Source organism: Scaptodrosophila lebanonensis, unplaced genomic scaffold (genome assembly GCF_003285725.1).
Source record: "Scaptodrosophila lebanonensis strain 11010-0011.00,11010-0021.00 unplaced genomic scaffold, SlebRS2 tig00000089-arrow-pilon, whole genome shotgun sequence".
In the NCBI taxonomy this organism is placed as follows: Eukaryota; Metazoa; Arthropoda; class Insecta; order Diptera; family Drosophilidae; genus Scaptodrosophila; species Scaptodrosophila lebanonensis.
The window spans coordinates 4,422,514-4,448,268 of record NW_022060565.1 but is presented as its reverse complement, the minus strand read 5'-3'; the positions used below and the strand labels follow the sequence as shown (position 1 = coordinate 4,448,268).

Here is a 25,755-nt window from a genome sequence, read left to right as displayed (position 1 = left end):
AAGACACTACAAGATGACTGTTGGCTTTCGATTTAAAGTGGCAACTAGGCGGCAATCAAGCGAGAATTCAATCATCTTCCTTGCCCGCTTCACGAGTATTTCTAAGTTGCACTAACTAATTATTTAAATGAATATGTATGTATGTGTTTGTGGGCTCGTTACTCTCCAGTGGGTCGTCGTCGTACTTTCGTGTGGGCGCCACTTATTTGCAAATATGCCGACAAATGCTATGTATGTGCGAGTGTATTTGAATTCGTTGGTGGACTTGGAGATGTACATGGGCATGAGGACGGGGACGGGGAGGGGGCCGTGGCCATGGCTTATATGTATAAGGCGAACACGTGCCTCACATACCGCTTTGTTTGGCTGGCTGCGGCGGGGGGAGAAAACTAAAATTTCGGCTAGACAGACTTATAAAATGACAAATTGCTGAACTGATGGACTGACAAACTGGCAGGCACATATGCCATATGACGACGCTGACCAAGACGCATACGCAAATTGCGTGACAATGGACAGCGCAGTGGACGCAGAGCGCGTAACGGGCGCAGGTCAAACGCACAAAGGTATTTCAAAGTCAATGACAGTGGCAGTGGCAGTGGCGGTGGCAGAGTCCGACTATTGTCGAGCAGGGCGTGCACCCCCAGAGCTAGAGTCCAGTTCTTATTTAACAGTTCAGTCAGTGGCCAGTTGGCAGTGTGGTGCGTACGCTATTCTCAGCAATCAGACCCAATTTAAATCAATTCGTGCTAACGGCCCTCTAACGGCCACCATTCACAGAATCAGTCGCACCATCAGCAACAGCTACAGCAACAGCTACAGCAACAGTAACAGCAACATCAGCAGTAGCAGTAGAATTAGCAGTTCGTAGTGATGACGATGCGATTGGCATTGGAAAGCAATACTGAATTTTGGGTTTCATTAAAGCCAGCTGTTGCCTAATCATAATTTTTCAACAACCGATATTGGTTTCTAATTGCATGTAATTTGATGAAACAAAGCTACCGACTCTTCCGTTCTTTCCGTTTTCAGCTGTCAATGAGCAAAATAATTAAACTATAGTATGTCTGCATCTGAGTGGCTGATTCAGCATTAGTACTATATATTGTTTGTCTCTATTTTGCTATTTACAGGTCCGTTACGAAATGTACAATTTACTGATTGATTTAAGCCGAAATAGTTTGATTCGGCTTCTAAAGTTAAATTCGAAGGTTTTATCCCCAGTGAAAAGAAAAGAAGGCTTTAAATGTGCATAAAAATTATTTTCCAAAAATGTGAATAACTCCAGTTAAAGCTTCAGATTTTAAAACGCGCTAATAATAATTATAACAACAGCAATAATAACAATTTGGATGAATCGGTTTTGTGACAATTTCTCAATTGAAAAATGTAACTACTTATGTTTTCGAATTTAAAAGGGTGTGTACAAATACATATGACCCTGAAATTGAGCGGCTGATTTGGTGGGGACAACACTTTTTATTTTTAAATTGTCAGCACTGTTATTGTTGGCCGTGTAAAATGTTCATTCAATTCTCTTCATTGCAGACAACACACAAAGTGATTTATTCGATTTTTACGATTTTATTCAATAAATTTTGAGTAGCGAATAGAAAACCTGCATCCAAAGCGTGAAGAATTCGCAGAAGGCTTTCGGTACACAGGCTATATTAGAAATATAAGTTTATGAATGTCACAAAAAGCAAGGAATTCATGAGAACTAGAGCTGAAGCTTTTATCATTTTTAACTGATCAGTCAAAACCAATTTAAGACAACTTTTTTGCCGCGTAAAAGTCATATCGCATTTGGTTCCAAAAACACTACACCAATGCAAACAAGACTCATATACTTGTAGTATTGGCCTGGCTTAGATCCGTGTGACCTCTGGGTATTTTATAAATTGAAAAGAACACGATTGAGAAGTTTCAAGCCGAAGGCCATTCCCGAAAAGGACTTTTCGGGCTACTTCGAGAATTGGAATAAGCGTGAAGGCGATAAAACGCATTTTAATCAATAATTTAAGAATTTTAATGTTATAATAAATATTGCGGGTTATATTTATACACAGTAGTATATAAATAACTGAAATAGATGTCCAGTTAGTGGGCTAAACTGATATTAAGTAAACACACACACATGCGTGCATATAGACGCACAGACACAGCTAAGCATACGCTCTCAAGCACTCTATTAATGCAATGGACGCCTATAATGAATTGTTTCCAAGCGTCGGCGTCGCCTCACCCACCCATCAAACAGAAACAGCTGTTGAACAGCTGACGTCTCATGGCTACTGTTGCCACCCCTCTGCTGCTGCTGCTGCTGCTGCCATTCGCGATCGACGTCGTCGTCGTCTTCGCAGATCGTCAACATGTTGTTGGTCGCTCGTTGACGGTTTCTTCGATCGGCGTGCGACGCTCGCGGGCCAATTTTGTCGCTCGTTCCGGAGCATCTAGACGCGTCTCTTGTGAACGCGCTCGGTGATCTTTGTTTTGCGCGCTGTCCGTTTATTTTTGTATATTGTCGCATATATTTAGTTAATATTTTGTTGTTATTTATAGTTTAGTTTGTTTCTGTTTTGTTGTCTGTCTCGTGTGCTGTGTGTTTTTGTTACACAAAATTTTGTCAGACAGACTGTTTGTTTTAAGACTAGCTCCAAAAGAAAAGCTTACAAATGGCAACCAAAGATCGTCTGCCAATATTCCCATCGCGCGGGTGAGTAGCATCCATGCTTTGGCTTTAAAATGGCGCTGAATTCAAGCACTTACTCGTATTTATTTAACAGGGCGCAAACGTTGATGAAATCGCGACTGGCGGGCGCCACAAAGGGCCATGGCCTACTCAAGAAAAAGGCAGATGCGCTACAAATGCGCTTTCGTCTCATTCTTGGAAAGATCATTGAGGTGGGTCGAAGATTATGGGATTCTATACAAGCAAGAGCGTGTTAATTGTTTCTCCCTCTCTCTTACAGACGAAAATGTTGATGGGTCAGGTGATGAAGGAGGCCGCCTTCTCGCTGGCCGAGGTGAAGTTCACCACCGGCGACATCAATCAGATTGTGTTGCAGAATGTGACGAAGGCGCAGATCAAGATACGCACCAAGAAGGACAATGTGGCCGGCGTAACGTTGCCCGTCTTTGAGCCCTATCAGGATGGTGTAGACACATACGAGCTGGCCGGCTTGGCGCGTGGTGGTCAACAGTTGGCCAAGCTAAAGAAGAACTATCAGAGTGCTGTGCGCTTATTGGTCGAGCTGGCCTCACTCCAAACCTCCTTCGTGACGCTGGACGACGTCATTAAGGTGACGAATCGACGTGTCAATGCCATCGAGCACGGTAAGTGGCAATGCGAGTGAATCGTGTCAGTACTAGAGAATGCCGATGTTTTCAGTGATAATACCACGCATTAATCGCACCATCGAATATATCATTAGTGAGTTGGACGAATTGGAGCGTGAGGAGTTCTATAGGCTGAAGAAGATACAGGATAAGAAGCGGGAGGCGAGAAAACATGCGGACAAACAACGCGAGGAGCTGCGTCGTCAGGGGTATGCGGTACGCGAGGAGGTGCAGAATATACTCGAGGACGATGGCGACGAGGACTTGCTGTTCTAAGCGACACACACACACACACACACACACAAACACACACACACACAATAACACGCACCCGCAAACAAACCTCTTTAGCCAAGCAAGCAAAAGAAATTCGCAAATTCTGAGTTCCATCTTTTTATTGTTCCTTGTCTCTCTACATATGTATGTATGCATATGTATGTATGTAGTGTACTGTGTATATGTATGTGTGGTGTGTGTGTTCCAGATCTGTCCTACTGTGTGGAGGGAGCAGCGCTGTTATTGTTTTTGTTGTTGTTGTTTCCAGAAATCGATGTTGTTTTTGTAATTAATGAAAATATGAATATGGAGCTCTTGATATTAACATTTGCGTGCGTGTTTTGTTTTCTAGTTGCTGTTTTTTTTTTTTGTCTTTTATGTTTAATTTGTTGAAAGTATTTTTTATGTTAATTCATTCATTGTGCAAATTTTGATGGCCCATAAAAATGTCTCATTAATGAGTGTATAGCTCCAATTGTCGTCGCCGACGTCGTTGTCATAGCCAAATAGATGTTGAATCGGCGGCGATATCGATATGTTTGGTTATACCCCCAGATACAAGTACATACTTCTACTATATGTATGTATGTATATGTATGCGGTTTATCTGACTTGACTTGTGTTTTAAAGCGGTTGGGGCACGTGCCTCGGCACATGGCATTCATTTGAAATTAAAATCGTTGCGTTTTTGGTTGGTATGTATATAAAATTATTTTTATTCATATTCCATGTTTCTTATACACATAATAGTTTACCATTGACCACGTTTTGTTCTTGTTTTTATTTTTTTTTATATATGTATATGTATATATGCATATATGTATGTATACTATATATAATATGCATTTTTTCTATGTAGTATCTAGTTCTTAGAGTTCAATTTTGTTTTCTTGTTGCAATTTAAATTCGGCTTGCTTATTAAATTCATAGCTACGTTTGCCAGAAGCTTGCATCAACTTGCATTTACAGTTAGTTTCTCTAGCCTTTGCATTCTTATTGTTTCGTTATGAAATCTATGTTGTGTTAAAACGGCTTTAATGTAGCGACGTGCGGCTAAAATGTACAAATAATAATAAATGTATAAAGAAATGATCGTAGGCAGTTGAAATTCTAGTATCTCAACCTTGCCTTTAAGATTCGTCGTACATTGCGCGTTCTGCGGTTTGTTTCTTCCATTCAAGTATCGGTTTGTGCCACAAATGAATGAATGAATAAATACAATACAGCAGCTTAAATGAGTCTTATTTGGCTTAATTGTTTTAGATACATTTGCTTTAGTTCGAGATTCGAACATGTAACATTTCTAATCGTAATTAGGAGACGCCAAAATACTTAATAATAAATTAATTTTAATATAATATTTCAGCGTTTTATAAATGTTGAAAAGGTATTTTTGAAAGCCAACCCATGTCCCTTTATTGTGGTGTAAAAAAAACTCTATTCATAAATATAGAGATGCACTTGGAATCAACTTTGGAACAAAAATTCAAATAATAAAAAATATTTGATATTTTTCAGCTTTTGTTAAGTCGTTTACCAGGTAGTTTCTAAGCACAATTGTGGAACTTGAAATCCTAGAATTGAACCGTGAAATATTTCAGCATTAGGGTACTTTTTTCTGCATATCTTATACATTTATAGCGGAGCATAGCATTTCAAAATTGTCAGATCAAATAAGTGAAAAAATAATCAAATAATATTATGGTCTGTTATTTTTGAAATTTAATTTTCACTGTGAAATGTGTATTTACCATCTATATAGTTTCGATATTTGAGGTCGTTATCTGTGCATATAACTTGCCTCCACAATCATGCGGTCTTAACTCCTCTGTTCGTCTATGCATCCCTCGCTTACTCGGAGTTCGATTTATATAATTAAGACAAAACAAATTTTTGATAACTTTATATCAATGAGGTTTACGAACAAATTTAGTGATAACAACTGAAATCTAATTTGGCAAATATACAAAAAGTTGTTTATTATAAGGCATATTTATTGACGGATCTTTTTGATTACAACTTCAAATAGAGTATGGGAAACTAATGTAGTTGAATGCCAATTCTTAGTCTCAAAGTATTAAGCATTCCATTAATCTATTCTGTAATGAAGTTTAAATGCCAAGCTTGCCATTTCACTGTAGACAACAGTCTCCGCTAGTGACGAAATCGATATCGCCAAGGAGCTGCAATACTCTGCCCCAAAAAGGTACATAGGTCGTCATTCGTTACAGCTTTTGGTGGAATTTATTTAATTTTTGACTGATGACAGTTTTTATAAATTGCCATATCATGCCCAATTAGGTTTTAATTAACGAATATGAACAATTGCCATTTATGCCTGTTTCAAGGGCAATTTATTTGAATTAAAATTAAAAATCATATCATTCATATCGAGTGATTCGTAGCATCGATATAATTTTTGAAAATATGTATATATTCTTTCGGTAACAAAGCGTTCTTAAACACGAGTTATGTCGCTATCTTCGACTGGGCCGAAGCCATATATCCTCCATTCTCTTCCATAACATAAAGTTGCTTCCGTCAATCTAACCTTAAGTGTCTTTATAAGCAAATCGTTCACTACAAATCATTTCTTACTTAATTCCCCAATGGTCATCCAAGGCCGTACAAACAGGACAACAACCTTCCTTATAAAGAATATATTGAAAGCATACCATTTCGTTCCTTTATCGATTCGTATCGCCAAGCTGTTCACATTTCGTCTACCGTTCTTTCTTCTGGGTCTTACAAACTTACCATCCTTAATGAATGTACCCCTTCATTTTTTTTGAAGTCTATAACTATGAGTACCTACTAAAAAAAAAATTACATTTCCTATGCACTTATAGTTGCAATTAGTTTGGTTTCTTGCATTTTGGCACTACAATTCGCTCGCTCAAACATAATAAGCGGATTCTAACATAGTTAAATATAAGGCCTCTATATTATTTTCCTCTCCTAAAGGGTTCACTTTCACTTTCCACGCCTTAACAGATCGCTTCAATTCGGTGTGCACTTTTCACACATGTACTATACGTAGGTACAAAATATCGGATACATATCTTACATAGTTCCCATTGGTATTTGTTTTGTATTTAAGTTCTCAGGTTGCTTTGTATGCATGAGGGTGGCTCGAATAAATATATGTATGTGTGCCTTTTCCAAAGGCTATATGTATATGTAAATATTTGTTTAATATGTATTTTTTGTATATGGTTTATATGTGTATCGTCGATCTCAGATAAAAATAGTGCATCTCACTTTTTCAATACATTTTAAGAGACGCAAATTATCATTTTACAAGTACAAGTAGATGGGAAACTTGGACACGATTGACAATTCAATTGGCAAATGCTAATTCTCTTGTTCCAAATATTTTCGAAACATTTCTATAACAATTTCTATAACTTTTTAAAGCACTAGGAAAGGAACAACGTGTAGGAATGACCAATCTTGATCGATACGCATGAGGATACAATTTTAAAATCACTTTTGATTTCACTGAGTGAAAAAAGCAAAAAGCGTTTTATCCGAATTCATTGATCAATATTTGATAAGTGTATGCACTTTCCATCTGACAGCAACGATATATGTATTATATGTTTGGAAATACATATAACTTCTTTAGAAGTATGTACAGCCAAGTTCAGAAATTGGGCTTCAATTCCATTAAAAAAAATTACACACGCATACCACAAACTTGCTTAATTATAGCGCTAAAAAAAATCGTAATGCTTAGCATACCTAATTAACACTGCATACATATACTCGTATATATTAGTTACATACAAAAAAAAATCGTTCGGTTTTAGTGTTTAGTTTTTGCTCCGTTGCAGGTTTTGAATATATAAAAAATTCTTTGTATATAGGCGGCAGAATTATTTAAAAAAATGTGCACATACATATATTTAAAAGTTATTCAGTTATATTAGTTAGTACCAAGGTTCAGTAATCCATAGGTTAGACATTGCTTCGATCCACCATGCAATGGGGTCTAATCGGGACACCACAGTATGAAGCCCTCCCCCTTAGTAATTGCATAACCTAGCTTGGTACAGTTGCGCGCTTAAAAGCTAAGCTGGTCTGTCAAAGAGGCAGACAGTTCGTAAAAGAGACAGAGAGACATAGAGAGAGAGAGATAGATAGATAGAGAGAGAGAGAGAGACTAACACGCGTACAGGCAGGAGAGCGTGTTGGCTGTCGCGAAGCCTTAGGCATTGGCTGCAGTTGTTGTTACTGTTGCTGCTGCCGTTACTGCTGCTTTTACTGATGCTACTGCTGCATTTGCAGCCGTCGCTGTTGCAGAAACTTGTGACGTCATAAATATTTGTGGTGGAATTTGGGCGCCAGGCATCACACATTTGTTCTGCAAACACAACAAGAAAGAACGAGCGATCGATCGAACGAAGACAAGAAGGCAAAGCATAACGGCGTGAAGCAATAAAAAATCATCATTTAAAGTTAAAAATTATATATAAATACATATTTATATATATGTGTGTGCGTGTGTAGAACGAGAAGAAGAAGAGAGTTATAGAAAGAAAATAATTTACTTATTGTTGTTGTTCTGGCTGTGGTTGTTGTTCTTTTTGTAAGTGTATGCAATTAGTTTTTGTTGTTGCAATAAGCGCAGCAAGTAACTTTTTGGTGTGGCAAACAACAAAATAGTATGCGTCAAAAAGTAGCAAAAATAGTAGTAGACATGCTACTGCGCAGATGCACGGCTGCCACTGCCTGTCACAGTTTCAATTTTGTTCGTCCAGTGTTCGGAAATGCTTACAGCTTTCTAATTAGTAAAAGCGGAGAAAATGCGAACTCTTGTAAATAGGTTTCGGTATGAGATTACAACATTTTTTATCAGGAAAAACTGAACTAAAAGTCTGGATAGTTTGCTTCTTGTATTGCATGTTTTTGAAGCCTTTCATCATTGCTTCATCATCTAGGTACCAAATGAGATATTTGCCGGATATTTAAAATAGAATTGTTTCTAATTATTGTTGAACCTTTAGCCTTAATTTAGGAAATCTGAGAGTTAAGCATTATTTGTCTATTCTTGTACATAAAGCGCAACTACACTGTGAAATTAACAACAAGCACTTGCTAAATTTGCGGATTCTTCAAATGAAGTATTTAACTATACCTATAAAAGTTCTCCTAAAGGCACTATTCTGATACCTTCTCCCCCCGCTTATTGTACCTTCGTAGGTAACATGAAGAGCAACGACAATGTCAAAAAATTTGTCATATGTATGTACGAGTATGTGTTAATTAGATACAAATATCTAATAACTAATATATTTTAAGATACAGCCTCGTCCCATTGCCCGGAGGGTTTTAATTTCTCAAAAGCATGATTGGAATTCCGATTTTTAACTAGAATTTGAAAATCCCTATGGGTAATGGACATAATGTTTCGAGGGCGATTCTGAACTAACAGTATCCTGATCAGGAATATTTTAGTTCATATTTTTACACCTTGGGTTACATTATTGGTGTTTCAGCAAGCATCCCTATCTTTTTTGCAAATATAATATAGAGTATGTTAACCGGGGATAGTGTGGCTTTGAAAGAATCCTTTAAATAGGTTCAGTAGTTTCGGAGCATATTCACTCCAAATAAGCAAACAAACAAAAAATCAAATCATTCCTCTTTATAATATTAAGTACAAGCTACAAGCATACGAGTAGATCTAACTGAAGGAATTGTTCGACTAGGCATTTACCAATAATCTGCTGATTTTTGTATCCATAGCAGTACTTTTCCGAACACTTGGTTAATCAATATGCCTGTCTCTTGGACTCCATTTGGGCAAGCGGCAGTCGCGCAGGCGCGCAGATCTGTATGTATACGTATAGTGTATAATGTGTTTGTATGTACATGTCTGTATCATGCACAATATGAATTTAAAAAATCGTTGTTAAAATTTGTACTATATACACTAAATTGATGTTATTGCCAATAAAGTGGCACATTTGTGATTTGTAGACGCTTTAATTTGCCAGAGCTTAGGGCGGGGGTGGGGAGGGTTGTCGCTGACAATGGAGAACTAGGAGGAATCATTAAGGATATTATGTATGTGGGGGTGTTTTATTTTTTTACAAAGTGTTTTATGCGCAAATGGAGTTGAACTCAACATTGGCTCACTGTTGATGGAGAATGCTGTGCATTCTCGCCAATAGTCTTCATCATTCTAGTCCTTTGTAGTCCAAAATAAAATATCGTCGTGGGCCATCATCTTCTGGTTTTGAGTGTGAACTTAATGGGGTGCTTGGGGACAGCTGGGAACAGTTTTCACGCTAGGCGGGAATAGGCTATGCGGTCTATCGGCTTGGGGTGGGAGTGTTCGGGATAGCTCTAAATGATGATAACAAATAATTATTAATATTGATGCTAGTCGAATTTCAATCCAATTGGGATAAGATAATGCCAAGCTACTTTTTGGCAGATGTGACAATTCTCAGATTGGCGCATGTTGGAGCGTATGGGCGTTAATTTTTTTGCAATGAACATTTAAGCGTTTTGTGAACACTAGTGAGAAGCAACAGCAGCGGTTGCGACTGCGACTGCGGCGTCGCGACAGCAGTGGCGGGGGTGGGGGGTGGGTGTGTGGTGGAAGGAGGTTAGCTACCTTCGACTACAGCCAAGTGATGCGGGCAAGCGAGCGGATGGGTGGATTGGTGGCTTGGTGGTGTGTTTGTGGCTTGGGGGTGGAGGAGCACTATGAAACGCAACTACGAACGAGAAGAACTACGGTGGTGTCTAGTTGGTGGCTAGAAGCTACTGCTATTAGATCTACTGCTCTGACAACTCAAATACAACTGACTCGGGAGGTACGGATGACGCTGGCGGCACTCTCAGTACCTTTTGGCCGCGAAAGCACAGGATGATCATCCAGCTGGAGCCAGCGCTTGGCGAAGTACCAGCCGTCGTATCCTTGCTGTGGATACGTGTCGCCGACACCGATGTGACCGCCACATCGGGAGGTGTTGTGTCAAGGGTGCGAGGTCGCGGACTGGCATTGCCATTATTATTGTTCCGCTGCACGAGTCTTTGTCGTTGGGCGGTATGGTCGTGGGTGACAACGATGCTGGCACAGCTGCCCTTCCGGTAGTTGACACGTTTGTTGGGTGGCGACACGCTGTGGGAGTAGAGCAGGTTAGAGGGCCAAGGACTTGGTTATGACAGACCACTTACCGCTTACCACCGGGCAATGAATCGCCCGGCTGCTGCAGGGCGTCCGTGTCCGGCGCTGTGTTGTACGCGGCCGAGTACATGGAGGTGCGCTTGGGCACCCACTCCGAATGACCACGCACAGACATGTAGACGGCAAGGCTCTTGAGCAGCACAGCGCGCACCTGCAAATATTTCGACAGCCTCTTGACACGGAGCGAAAATTGAGTTTGGCCACACACACTCACCTCACCGTTTAGGAAACAGTAGATAAGTGCAATGAAAAAACCCTGAAAGGAGGTCAAGAAATGTGTGCCATAGGACCACAGCGCGAATTTCCACGCCGTCTTCAGGTCCGGTACCAGATACAGCAGATTTGTGATGCCCAGCAGCGGCAGCAGGACTATGGCAGCGCGTACCGCTTTGCGGGTCTGCTCGATATCGCTGGCCTGAGATTGACGCAGCTTGACAACCAGAACGCGTATTATGTTGACCAGGAATATGAAGTTCAGCTGCATTATTTCAAGGTGTAATCATCGTTAGGGCTTGGTTATTCCTGGGGGAAATCGCATACCCACCAATATGACTACCAGGCGAGGACCCTCGAGTATCCAATAGTAGGGCGTTAGGTTATAGTTCCACATACAGTCGCCCAGTGCTGTATCCATATAAATGACCGTGCATAGCGCCCACACGGTAGTCATCAGCACTGGCATGCCCCAACCGAGGACCGAAAAGAACCTGTGCGGAAAGCTGCCTTGAAATACCGCAACCGTCACCATATTGTGGAGGTAGAGGCCCTCGATAAACATCCACATGAACATAGCAGTGCGTGCGTATTCCAGCAATACGTAGGATGCCTCGCAAAGATAGGGCTAAGGAAAAATCCAGTTAAATGGCACGTTTTAAAATATGTGGATAAACCAATTTCAAAAGGTTTATAACACTCTTCAACACACTGATAAAAAATACCACGTGAATTTCAATATTTTTAATAGATTTGAATATTTGTTAGTAGATTTAAATATTCTTAGTAGATTTAAATTGTGCACACTTCAATTTCAAGTTGAACATTAAAATATTAAATTTAAAGTGTGACGATATTAAATCACAAATGATGGATGTGGACTTGGGCTTATTTTTTATAATTATAAAATATTTCTCCAATTATTTTGTCTACTGTATTTAATTCTTGTACAGAAACGAAGTTAATTTTAAAATTCTTTTGATTATTAATTCTTACCAACTAATTATCGTAACGACCATATATGTATGTCACTTTGTATTTATACCACACAGCCAATGAAAACCGACTTGAGAATTCTAGTCAATGAGAGTTTAATATATTTCTAGTATGTTTAAATCGACTACAGAAAACGTCAAATTAAAGTTGAGAAAAACATTAAAATGTATTATGGAATATAGTAAATTTAACTATTTGTTATTTGAAGTGGGCGCATTTTAAAATTAAATATGGTCCAACATTAAATAGAACACATTTTAATGACAAAGACTTACACTTTGTTTTGAATATTATTCATATTTAAATCAGTAATTGAATATGTTTCTATTCAAATCTAAGATTTTTATATATGATTTGAATATGAAATAGTAGAACATTAAATTTGATATGAAAATATTCATCTGTACTTTTTTTCAGTGTAGTCCATATAAGGTTCTATTGTGTAACATTATGTGCTTAAATGCATATATAATCGAAAATTAGCAAGCACGGCCCCTCAAATATAGAGTGAGAATTAAATATACGAGCATTTCATCTCTTCCCCCAGACTTTTTAAAGCAAAAAGCAACCATTACGTAAAAAACACAAACCGGAAAATTAAATAAATTGAAATGCCATTCCTTAATTAAAAAAGCTGGAACTTAGGAAATGCAGGTAATTAATCAAGATATTATTTTATTTATTTATTTGTTTGGGTAATTTATTTATTTATTTCATCGCCAAACAATGCTGTCCACTAACTAAAGAAAGAAAAAGCCTATACCTAATAACGACTCCCACTCGGAGGGGGAAGAAAGCAAAAAAGAAGTGGAGATGGAAAAAAGCAATAAATGATAGAAGAAAACAATCTAAAATTAAAATACTTAAATAATAAAAGATAAAATATAATTAAAAGCGGACCCGTTGGGGGACAATTTATTAGCCAGTCCGCTACTCATATTTTAACGTATTCTATTCGCTTTTTATTTAAACAGTGGAGACCTGGAAAGAACGATACTTATAGGCATATGGCTTGTGTATCTTTTTATTTTACTTTACAGATAAACGGATATATGGGCATGACTTAATCGAAACTTGCTTTGAAATTGCCAATTGAAAAATTTGTAATAAAGTTTAAGTATTTCAGGTACAAGTTCTGGTTGGGATATTTGTTGAATTCCCTTCCGATATTTGTTTAATTTCCCTCTGGACATTTGCTTAGTTTCCCTTCTAGAGTACACAAAGAATTCTTTGTTTGTAATATTTGCTTGAAGATATACTCGTATTTACTGGCCGGCTTGCAAATATAAGATTCCTCAAAGAGTCGGAGTCGTTATTAGATAATCATATAGCTCTATTATTTATTTTTATTTATTAATTTTTAAGCGTTTAAAGCCCACTTGTTGACTTGACTGATTAAATGAAAAATAAATATCCGCTTACCGTATTTTCAATGCCGGATAAGCTTGTGTTGGTGGCCGCCTCCTGCCTACCGCGCTTAAATGCCTGATCCAGATAGAGAGTGAGACGGACAATCACCTGAAGCACCATGGCGATAAAGAGGTTCTTGTGTATCTTGGTGCGATTGTTCCGCAGCGAGCGGAAATTGCAAAAGATGATCAACGATACTATAAGGGCCAGCAGCGACAGACACAGTCCAACAATCTCGAGAGTGCGCGTTCGCTTGGCAATATCCAAATAGACCTGTGGATAAACCCATAGAGGATGATGTCGGCTTATAAAAGCGCCCATATACGCACATCGAAGTCGGCGTTGATCTGTTGCATCAGTTGAGTAACCTCGGGCGTGTAGCATGGCCCATAGTCGGTCCATCCCATATGGTTTGGATCAGTCTCGTTCGGCCGGCCGCCCCAATGGCCGTCCAGCTCGCACTTGCGATTGGCGAATTCTGTGAAAGTATTTGAACAGTTCACTACATGCCCGACCGCCTTGACATGATTAAATCAATTACAATTGATTTTAAATTGGGTCAACCTGTTTGGGTGGCATTCGTGGGCTCTGCCTGTCTGTCTGTCTGTCTGTCTGTCTGCCTTTGTGCAAGTAAATGAAGAGCCAGCTGGCTCTGCATAGAGTCGATTAAATAAACAAAAAGCCAAACAACCAAATGTCCACCTCTTCTGTTTCCGTTCTGCAGCCAAAGAGACAGCCAGAGGGGTGTTGTGGGGTGGGGTAGTTATGGGACTAGCCTCGTTCCTTTATTTACCAACATGTGGCATTGGCATTTTGTTGGCTCTCTTCTTTTTATTTCCAATCAATCTAAGCTGGGAAACAACATGGCTTAAAGAAGTGTTGTGCAATAAATAGATTTAGTTGGCGCTTATTCGACGAACCAAATATTTATATCCCTTTAGTTAGAAATTGAAGCCACCTCTGAGTCCATTACTTAGTACGCATATCAACGAAATGGCTGCCAAAACCAAAATGCCACAATTGGCAATTATTTTGGTTGTGTGCTGTGTGGCCAGCATATCTAAAATCGACATATTTGTGGGTCACATTGAAAGTAAAAATTGTTGAGCATTTTTTTGCATTGTAATCGTGATGGCCGACTGTCGAAAATAAAATCTATAGCAACTATTTGATGCACGACTATATGCGCTTATAGAAATAATGGTTGCAACATATTTCAAGTGGTGTTGACAAAAAGGCAATTAAGAGTATTTGTGGCGTTTTCTGAAAACAGGAAGATCACAAATTACGGAACAAAAATGTTGTTAGTTTTTGTATAAAGTTTTTTGGTTTAATTTGAATTTTTGTGAAGAACGTGCTACTCAGAAGATTATGTTAACAAATACAGCTGACTGGAAGCATGGTACATTCAACAATTTAGGATAATTGTATAAGAACCGGAAACGGCATTTCAAGAAATAAGGGGGACCATTTCTGGTTTCATTTTAATTTACAAATCAATAGAGTACCTTCCTTAACTTTAAAGCTTTACATTTTGAATAATACGAACAATGTAGCTTGGATATTCTTAAAGCTGGCAATCTGGAAATTGTTTTAACAAATATTCTTTGGGAGCTTTAATTTTTAATTTGTGTAAATCAAGTTCATCCCCAGATTTAGGAACTATCCTTAATTACTAGAAACAAACTATTTTGCTAGCAGAGTCATGCACTAAGTTCGTTCAACTGCTCTCTGGTCTTTGGTTCGCAGTCCTGAGCCCGACTATTTGTCTCCAATATTACTCAGTTCTGGTATTTTAAAGACAGATTAAGGATCTATCTTTCTTGTAATCTACGATCTTGACCACTGACCACAAACGGACCTTTGCGTATCCTCAAATATCTGCATTACAAAAGAACTTCACATTTTGTAAACGTTTTGTCACACTCTGTCCACTAATTGCAGTCAGTATAATAGGTATGTGCAATTGTTAATGAAGTGTTGGTGAAATGTCCAACAGAATTTTTGTTTGAAATGTTAAAAAGTATAAACTTTTACTGAAATTGTACCCCATTTGTGGGTTGAATTTTCAAGAAACACCTGTGCGTTAAGTAATACATACTTTCCTAATTAATATTTCTAGATGTTGTTTGAACATTTGCGTTTATTTTTCACATCTCTGCCTTGCCATCTGCAGTGACTGAGCGCCGTACTGCAATTATTTTCAATCGAAGCTACATTTTTGATTGCGCGCTGACCTGGCCTGGCCTGCCCTGGCCTGGTCAGTAAGGCATGTGGTCACAAGAATGAGGCCAGGGCGAGCATGTGGTAAATGGTGTTTATCAAATATTTAGTCTTGATTGGTCATTCTCAGGTTTTGGGACATGCAAGCGATTTCCACGTCATTGTCATCGCTGTTAGTCGAACAAACAATGATGGCAAGGCCATCATTCGCCTGCTTCGGGCCAACAAAATCAGCATGTTGTAATTGAATGCCGTTTGTCGGCTGGGGGGTGTGCAACGCGATGGGTCTTGCCCCAGCCGGTAATTAAGCTGTCAAGTATCCACAGTTTGGAAATTGTTTCTGTTTTGTCCTACTTTCAACAGCTGCAATCGAGTGACCCAAATGTATATTAAATTGGTGCTGACATTCGGTATTATGCAGTTGGCTTAGGCTTCTCCATTTAGCACTCTCCCCTCTCCTTCGCTCCTAACCCGACGAACGAGAATTCAAATAGTATTTGTATCGTACTTACTGCGTGTATCGACGCCATGCCAGCCGGAGGGACAATTCATGCGCGCCAGTACGCCGGCGGGCGTCGGGGGCCAACAGAGCAGCGTGTCCCACGTCCAGTTGCAGTAAAGGCCTGTCCAGGTTAAATGCAGCAACGAACGAGTCACATGAAGAACATGGAGAATGAAACAAAGCATAGAAAAGTGAATTACAAATAGCTTGCATCTTGTGGCCTCGATGCGAGTTCCCAGTTAGGGGGCCACCCGCTAATTAAACAACAAATCGAGTCCAAGGATCACGCCCAAGGGTACTCTTATACTCGTTCCCCTATATACATACATACTCGTACATACATACATATGTACAACTATGAACATGCATGAGCCAACATGAACGTAGCGAGGGGATAATGATGACGATGGACATTTCGCCAATATTTTTGAATAATTCAAGAGTACTCGTATATGGTTATAAACCTCAAACACGCTTCCTCTTTCTGATACAGTCCTTCAATTCGCAAAAACAAAAATATCAAATTATGTTATTTTTATACCCTGTACCCAAAGGGTAAAATTAGTTTTGTGCGAGAGAGTACATGTGACACATGTCCGTCTGTCTGCCTGTCCGTCCGTCTGTATGAACGCAAGGATCTCAGAAAGTATAAGAGCTGGAATAACCAAACTTGGTATTCAGGTTCTCCTAAGCCCGAGAAAGGGCAAGCTTGTTAATTTTTTCCGATACTCCCCCCACTCCCTCTATATTCACAATTTTCTCCAACTCACCCAATTCTTAGAATTTTGAACTTAAATTTGGAAGTCACATCCAGCTAGTGATTATATGTCTGTATATTAAATTTTATTATGATAGATCAATTAGAAAGTTAGTTAAAGCCATCAATATAATCTCTGCCCAAGCTGTTTTATTAATTAATTAATTTAAAATTCACAATTTTTTCTTATTTTTGGAAGTATGTACAAGGTGTTGAAGGATTGAGCCCGCTCGATTCTAGCATTCCTTTCTTGTTATAAAACAAGAAGTAGAAGCCATTCCTATAGCACCTATATGATTTAGTAAAAAAAAAAATAATCCTACTAAGAGCGATAATTCAACCGATGGCTCCAATAGCAGCTATATACAAAAATAATGCTGCTGTGTATGGATAAGACAAGTCTACAAGCCCTAAGTATGTATAATGCTGAAAAAGTAATCGATCTTCATACGGACGAACAGACGAACATGTCTTTATGGGTTTGTCTATATAGAATGAACGTGTATTAGTTATTCTATCTAAAGTATAGTTGAATATTAAGCGATATATATAACTAATATTCGACCTAATCTTCATCAGAGTCTAACTCTTTTTAACACGAATTAAATAAATTTAGTTTGAGGTGAATTTATTTGGGACCTTCGTTATACAACACCTATCATTTTTGTTATACTCAACACCCTAGCCATATTCTGGAAATATAGTATCCTGATCCCTCTGGGAATATGTGGCCATAAACATACTTACGATAGTGAAGTTTCTGAAAAGATGGCTGCGCATTACAAATGAATGAGCTGCCAGGTATGTGCATGACAATCAAATTGATTTCAGAGCTACTATACAAGTGTGTATGTATATGGGCGGGTCTATCGATAAATGCAACTCTGCTGACAGCTGTGACAATTACGGTCGATTGAGTTGGTTACTTGAGGCAGCCCATGACCTATTGAACCCACACCCGTTAAAAGAGGACAAAGTTAATATAAAGTTGCAGCTCTTTCTTGGATTTTTATAATTCGGAAAATGTTTAACTATTGATTTGTAATTGGTAGCAGCATTGGCAGAAGTCCATCACTGTCTGATCTAGGCGGAAGCTCCGTCAGATGGGTCCGGATTTGGGGGTTTCGTTTGAGAACAGACAGGCCTCGTTATTGTGGCCAGTGGCTTTGTCATGACGAGCTCCAGATTGTCAGTCTCGATAACTGTCGCTGGATGCAATGACGAGGCCACGGGCCGGTCCATACGCTTAGAGCACGATTTCACAGTCATTCCGTAGTGCCCAATCTTCTTTGTCACGACAACGGTCACAAAGAACTTGAGCATTTTGGCAACTGTCGACAGTGGACTTAAATGGGAGGACACCGGTTGCCTTTGCCAAATATGGAGAACATACAAGTCTAAAGAATTTCACAAATAATTTCTGTTGTCTGTCGAAAAATGTACAATCAGTGAATGAAGAATTTCGAAATAAAGATAAAGAAATTGATAGGCCTACTCATAGACCTATTCAGAGGTCTACGAGCGTTCTATTAAAATGGTTGCCCGCCCGCCCGTATCGAACGTATGCTTGACAATAAAGGGGTATATCTTTAGCGAGTCAGAATTTAGTATTTATTGCTGAGAAGTATTCTAATATTATGTTTCTAATGATGACCGATATGGTTAAAATGCAGATTATTTCTAAAATAAAATTCTAAGCTTCTTTGTAATACTGTGGAAATTAATTACAGAGAGCATATCGTACTTTACCACCACAATAATACGAGTATATTGTATATTCAAAGTCGATTTTATGAAAAATCAGTATAATGTGTAATGATTTATATTAATTTAGTATCTTCTGAGTGTGTTCGTCACTAGTTTTGTCTAGTGTAGCCATAGCTTATACTACTAGGGGTATTCCAGAGTAAACAGAACCTTTTAAAACTTTTCTTCCCTCCGTTGTACAAATGAACTTTTTCGAAAGGTATTACTAACACGGAGTTACATCAGCCGACTATGGGAAGTGGTTTATGGTTCTTTTCTTTTCTTTGTCAAAAAATCAGTCACAGATATTGATCTGATCTGAGAAATTTTTGATTATCAGTCAACAAAATAATGCGATGAAGTGTTGATTGGGAGACTGTATCTTCGGTAATTCCGAATTTTCGTCGTCATTCGATCTATTCTTGAATAGTGTATACCATTTAAGGACACTGCCTTGGGATAAACAGCTATCCCCTTCTATAATATTTTATCAATTGAACCGTTTCGGAAAAAGTACAGAACTTTTTATTTTGATCGTCTGGTTGTTTTTATCGATAGCATAAAGACAGTGTTGCTTTGAGGGCGATATTTTGGCTTTGTCGCTTGTACGGAACTTAATATTTTGATCGTTTTATTTTTTTAATCGATAGCATAAAGACAGTGTTGCTTTGGGGGCGATATCCCGACCTATATCCATCCGATCAACAAGCAAATTTGACGGGATGTCGATAAAAGACGTACCTAACTAATGTTATATGTGGCGTCGCAAGAAAGGTATATTCATGAAAGTCCTGGCATGCACATAGTGGTTAACAGAAATATTTGTTGTTAAAATATAACATCTGGGTAGTAATTTTTGTCACTAGCTTTCCTCTTTCTTTGGTGCATACATACGAGCTGTTTGGAATATGGAAAGCATATATGTACATAAATATATGCGTGCGGGTAATATTCGCCAATTGGCCATCGTATTTGCATACCATGAATTACATTTCATTTTAATTATGCAAATTTCCCTCCCCAACAGCGTCGCCATTGACATTTTCGTCGTATATAGCCGTATATAGATAGATGTAGTTGGAAGGACGCATTTGTTGACTCGCGTGCGACCACTGGACAGGCAGAGACAGGGGCTTTACATGTAAATTTCAAAAGCTACAGCAATTGAAGCGATTTGTACACATAAATCTGCATATATGTATGTATTTATAGCACGTATGTAAATACATATATACTTGTAGAAATATATACATACATACACACATGTAAATGGCGCTTAAGCATTTAAGTCTTTAAGGGACAGCACCAAAAATAGTCGGTGGGCTCGACTCGCTTGTCCCTGTGCCTTGTGCGTGACTCGCATCTTAAAATCCACTTGTTACATACATATGTTGTCGTGATGATGTCCTTGAAAACCAAGGTACTCGCACTCATAAAGGAGCTGTCAGTAAGTCAGTCGTAAATTGTTCCGTTTCTGAAATTGGTGGCATTAAATGTCAGATTTTGCGATATGCAGTGAATTAAATGCTGCCTAAATAATCGGGGAATGGAAACAAGGGGTTTAACAAATTTAAACCAGCAATGATTGATTCCTTCTCAGAAAAGTGAGCAAAAGCGCTTTTGTTAGAAAATTTGCTGTCCTCTCTTAACTTTGTCAGACGGATCAAACGATTGTGTTAAATCATCAAATGAAATACTCGACAAAATTAATTCAAAGCCGTAGAAGGAATTGCAATTAAAAAGATTGAAGAATGATTTTGTGAAGGTTTGAAGAGGTCTACAGTTTTGTTCAGACACACAAAAAATTAAATACAATAAATAAATTTGTATTTTGAAGGGTAACAAGAGAGAACGCTACAGTCTAGCAAGTCCGACAGTGTAATACCCTGTACCCAGGTAAACTTCCGTCATTGAGTTATATGCGCCCATAGCAGAAGTAAAAAGAGGAAGAAGAGGAAGAAGAAGAGCGAACTTGTTGCTGCAGTTTGGGGGGGTTGTACTGGCCAGAATTTGTTACGTTAATAACGTTTCTTCATTCTTCATTCCGCAGATCTTCATTGAAGTGTGCGGCTACAACATTTGTGATAATGTTGGTGCACTATGTCCGCTGAATTACATGATACTTGTAATAATATAATATAATAATTTTTGCTTATAAGCTTCTTTTGGCATAATTACGAATTAAACGCTGTTTATGGCATAATCAACCGATAGCTCACACTGATACATGAAAATAATTTCAATTAAATTGAATTCTATATTAGTATGAATAAAAGCGATATCAAATTGTCGGAATTCAATATTATTTACACAAATTTCAGATTTAAAAAAATGCTAAGTCAACGCTAAAAAAGGATAGCTTCCCAGATAGGGGATGTTTGATATTTTTTCAGGCTGGAGCAATTTTTAAAAGGACAGACCTATCCGGAAAAAGGCTGAAATGGCAACACCTGTCTACACGTCTGTCTGGATGAACGCCTGGATTTCGGAAACGACTGAGCTCACATTGATCAAACTTGGTATATAGACTCTACTTATCCCCAGACAGCACGAGTTTATTTTTATTTTATTTATTGATTTTTTTCCCACTCCTATTTTTTATATCTACTCCTGCCGCTACAGAATTTTTCCAATACATAACCAAACTTTGCACACATACGAGTAATTAATGCTATACTTTTGTTTTTATATTTTATTCAAATAGGGCAATTCTAAGAAAAGTTATTAGCGTAACAATGGGCGCATATAATTCAGCGGCGTAACAGTAGCCTTCTTCTCATTCTGTTTAAATGGGAAATTTTAGAATCCTTACTTGTACGTTCCTTCATGGAATTTATGCAATTTTTAAGCACATTTTGGTCGATTTTGGAAGATTTAAAGCAGCCGTTGGCATAAACCCTATTTCATAAAATCCCCCCTGGAGCTCTCGATTGGATTAATAATGCAATATGCAATAAGCATTAAAGCCATAAAAGCTGACTATCGGGCTTGACGTTAATGACAAATGATTTACCTGCTTGGGGTTGCGTGTAGTTGGCAAACAGGGCCGAGCAATTCTCATAGCTGCCGGCTGTGGATGCCGCGGTCCACGCTGCTGTCATCGCCGGCGTTGTCGTGGTTGTGGTGTTCCATGTCATGTTGATGGCCGTGGGCAGAGCCGATGTTGCCGCTGCTGTTGCTGTTGCCCCGGTTGCTGCTGCTGTTGTTGTTGTTGTTGCGGCAATTGAACTTTTGAGCGTGGACATTGCTGTATTTTTCAAATGCGTAGCCCGATTGATGAAATGCATAGGACTGCGTGTGGTTGCCACAGCTGCTGATTGGGGTGTCGTCGATGAGCGAGGCAAGTAATTGTATATGGAGGCAATGGTGGCAGACAGTTTGCTGCTGCTGCTGCTGCTGTTGCTGCTGCTGCCATGCGGCACGGATATGGATGCGGCGGCTGTGGTTGCTTTGCCAATGTAGCTGGCAATGGTTAGGCGAGTGGAGTCCGTTCCGCCGTCACCTTCAATGCTCTCTCCCCTGTTTCTCCGTAACAGGCTATTTAGGTCCGTCATGTCGCGCCCTTGTGCGTCTTCCGCTTAGTCGGCCTTGCGTTGCATCACTGCAAATAGGGGCAGAAGGGGTAGAGAATTTTAATTAAAACACATACGACACCAACACACTCGAACCATAACAATTGGCAAACATATGTGTGCGGCCCAGTTTCCCATTGCCACGTTTGCCATTTGCTGTTAACTTATTGCACAATAAACTGGGCCACTTTATTATTGTTTATTAATAAATCGCTAGGAACAGAATACGTAATCGGGCATGTGTATGTTCACATCAGCCGGCAGCTGCTCATCAACCACAGCCGCTTGATGCAAATGAGAACAGACGACCATTCAGCATCCGGAAATAGTACCATTTGCCACAGTTTCACAATATTGCGCACAAGTGGCGATACAGAGCTGCCAAAACCACTAATTAGACAAGTTTTTCTCGCGTTGACATTCATGAAACGAAAGTTGAAGTTCGAGGAAACAAGAAAAGAACAACGATTCCAAAAAGCTAACAGGTCGAGAATTATTTTCTAACGATTCCGACATCAAATTTCTGCTGGAGCCTGGTCACTCAAGTGAGAAAGTTAAAATTCATTGAAAAGCAATTTTAGGACATTGGCGAATTAAATGACGAGGAAGATTTCGTGCTCACACTCTTATACTTTTTTTTTTATTCAAACTATATAAAACTATATAAAAACTAAACAAAATAACTGACACTCTATCAATTTATCCTCGCCCAATGCATCCGCCGGTGCTATACAGCTGGAGCTTGGACACAAATTTCCTTTATAAATAGTTGTATTGAGAATGGCGAAATCTGCGAATTCTTTTGTCAGATTAATTGTATATTTAAATTAAAATTTTTTTGTGCCTTTTGTCAAATCTCATCCATGGCCACTGGGGGTCGCCAAAGCTGAAAATATTTGAATTATGTTTCCTAAATGCCTCCTCTTCTAACATTTTTGTGATTATGTTCTTTATATCACAATTGTTTTCGGGTCATTCGTTCTATTTATAATGATCTTTCTCATTCCCTCTCGACTGAACTCTCTCTAAATTCTATCAAAACTGTCCTCTATACCTATTTCCGGGGAAATCTCTGACCACTTTGGCTGAGACTCGGCCGGACTGGCAATCAAAATTTCCCTCGCCTTCTCTTTCTCTTTCTGCCCTACTGCACCTAGATAGAACTAAGTTTTCTCCTCTACTATCTATTTTTTAGTGGTGTATGTCTATAATGTCTCTAACAACATATGGCTGTGAATCGGGGCATAGCTGGCCAAATGGCAAATAAAACTCCCCCAACGTTTCGGAGGCATTAATAGACATTATTGTATAGGCTTTGTTATATTTTAAAGTTAAAATTATAACTTAATTAGTAAACTGTATTGACAGCATTATTTGTTGTTATATAAAATAAAGAAATAAATATCCACACTAAATCTTCCAAAATATTTAAACTATTCAGCTGAAATGTTGCCGATAATGAATGGAGCCTACTCCTAAAAACAGCCCCATATATCATAGAGTTGTCTTAAAATCGATATGGTTTTTATATTTTCGAAGTCCTTGAAAGAGTGGCTGTTGTTTTTAAAAGGCAGTGAAGCATAAATTATTGGATTTTGTGTTTTTAATTCGATACTATATTTGACTATTTTTAACGTAATTTAATTTGACCCCGGCTGCCTTTCTCACTTTTCACGTGCGCCTCAACTAATTAAAAATGTTTGCGGCCTTTCAACACACACACACACACATGTATGCATGTATATTGCAGTGTCTGGTGTCATATGAGTAACGGTCATCTGTTATTAGTGTGTGTGTGTGTGTTTGTATCAAACTCACGCAGCTGTCTGTCAACTCTTGGCCGCTGGTCACGTGTGTGGAAAAAAGCATTGCCTACTTTTCGGCGCAACGTGCAGGCTAATAGCATTTTCGTGCGGATATGTGTGTGTGTGTGCGTGCGTGTTCATGCGTCTGTGGGCGTTGGAATCTAATGCAAACGGCAAACAACCCCATTTATGTATAGTTGTGCACAAGCATGCTTGCGTAAACATTGTGCCTGGTATGCTTGCGTAAACAGCAAGAGCAATACATGGATGGGAACAGCAACAATACGAGTAACAGCTGTGTGTAGAGCAACAACAATACCGACAACATTGCATTGCAGGCACCGAAAATTCCTTTGAGTGCATTTTTATATAATTTCATAAGAATTTCAATTTAGAAATTCGTCGCTGAAGCATGCAACGTATGCGAGTATTCCGGCTTCGCCTTCTCCATCTCCATCTCCTTCTCCTCGCACTCATACTCACACTCGCACTCCTTTCTACTCAACTAAAGTGAGCTCGCTTTTTACTTTCGCTACCGTTAAAACTAACCCTCTTCGTGTTTAATCATGCGCTTAACTATAACTGTTGCCATCATCAGTGGCGTCCCGAAACTCAACCCAACGAGCTGCGATGCTAGAAACCATCAACCCAACCAACCCCACCCCATTCATTCACGTTCCCATCAACTCACACAGCTCGCACGCTTAACGTTAATGCTCTAATATGTGAAGGATGTCAGTGCTCTAGTTCTGAGTAGCAGAGAAATATTATTGGCACGTGTTTTCGAAACTGCGAATAAAAATCCGCTTAGGAAAGGCTGCGCCATGTGATTGTTTTTACATAAAAACTCAATTCCTTGGAATTCCTTCATACGAGTTTAATGGCAACGTTTTAAGTTTAAAGCTTATGGACAATACTGCTGTATACGGTATGTCTATAAGACAGGATGGACCCAATATAGATTATTTGATGCTACATGCTTTTAAAATAAAATCACTTTAGCAGATGAGGGGACAGGGCAACAGATAGATTTCTAAATCTTGTATAATACAGTTTATTTGTTTTATTTAAGCGTTATTTTTATTTTTTTAAATAAAGGCACTTTAAGAGATGAGAGGACAGAGCAACAGATAGATTTCTAAATCTTGTATAAAACAGTTTATTTGTTTTATTTAAGCGTCATTTTAACTTTCCATTGAAATTTAAGAAATGCCTTAAGTATAGTTTCTTTAAAGGTGAACCATCAGAACAGCAACTGATCCAAACAGCATGTAGTATTTCTTTTAATTAATATATGTTTTGAGAACTTATTGTGAGTCTCACACAAAGGAGATGCAATAAATGTTAATTATTTTTTCGGTGTAAAATTCTAACTACAAAAAATATATTATACTTGTAAATCAATTCTTTATAGCCGGTTACGTTCGTTTTTCAATTTGTTTTGACTTTGGTTTTGGCCATTGCGTTTCTTTGGTTGCGTATGCAAATAAATTGCTCTTATTAGTTAATGAGAATTGTAGCGCAAGATCGGGCAAGCAGAAGATGAAGTGCAATGTACTTGCAGATTTATCAATTAGTCCAATGAGCTTTGGGCGCAATGTTCTTTAGAGTCCTGTGCCTAGTGCCACTTTCTACTTTCTACCCGGTAATTAAGCAAGCTCAAACACACAGGCATATATGTACACACCACACACACACACAGAAATGAACAC

The 25,755-nt window shown here is 38.7% G+C and overlaps 2 protein-coding genes across 2 annotated transcripts in view; one reads left to right on the top strand and one right to left on the bottom strand.

Annotated features, from left to right (window-relative positions):
- Positions 1-2,440: 2,440 nt before the first annotated feature.
- On the top strand, positions 2,441-3,944 carry LOC115626831 (probable V-type proton ATPase subunit D 2). The gene is made up of 4 exons (XM_030522312.1): positions 2,441-2,716; positions 2,787-2,904; positions 2,973-3,336; positions 3,392-3,944. The coding sequence occupies exons 1-4, from the start codon at positions 2,676-2,678 to the stop codon at positions 3,613-3,615; spliced, it is 747 nt and encodes a 248-aa protein (XP_030378172.1). The 5' UTR covers positions 2,441-2,675; the 3' UTR covers positions 3,616-3,944.
- Positions 3,945-8,129: 4,185 nt separating this feature from the next.
- LOC115626684 (PDF receptor) overlaps positions 8,130-25,755 on the bottom strand; it is a 75,414-nt gene continuing 57,788 nt past the window's right edge. Inside the window, exons 2-9 of the mRNA XM_030522112.1 lie at positions 21,680-22,267; positions 16,174-16,284; positions 13,768-13,916; positions 13,451-13,711; positions 11,364-11,660; positions 11,034-11,297; positions 10,810-10,970; positions 8,130-10,753 (exon numbers count right to left, since the gene is read on the bottom strand). Of these exons, the coding sequence (XP_030377972.1) occupies positions 10,408-10,753; positions 10,810-10,970; positions 11,034-11,297; positions 11,364-11,660; positions 13,451-13,711; positions 13,768-13,916; positions 16,174-16,284; positions 21,680-22,220 (2,130 nt within the window). The 5' untranslated portion in view covers positions 22,221-22,267 and the 3' untranslated portion in view covers positions 8,130-10,407. The remainder of the gene's footprint in view (positions 10,754-10,809; positions 10,971-11,033; positions 11,298-11,363; positions 11,661-13,450; positions 13,712-13,767; positions 13,917-16,173; positions 16,285-21,679; positions 22,268-25,755) is intronic.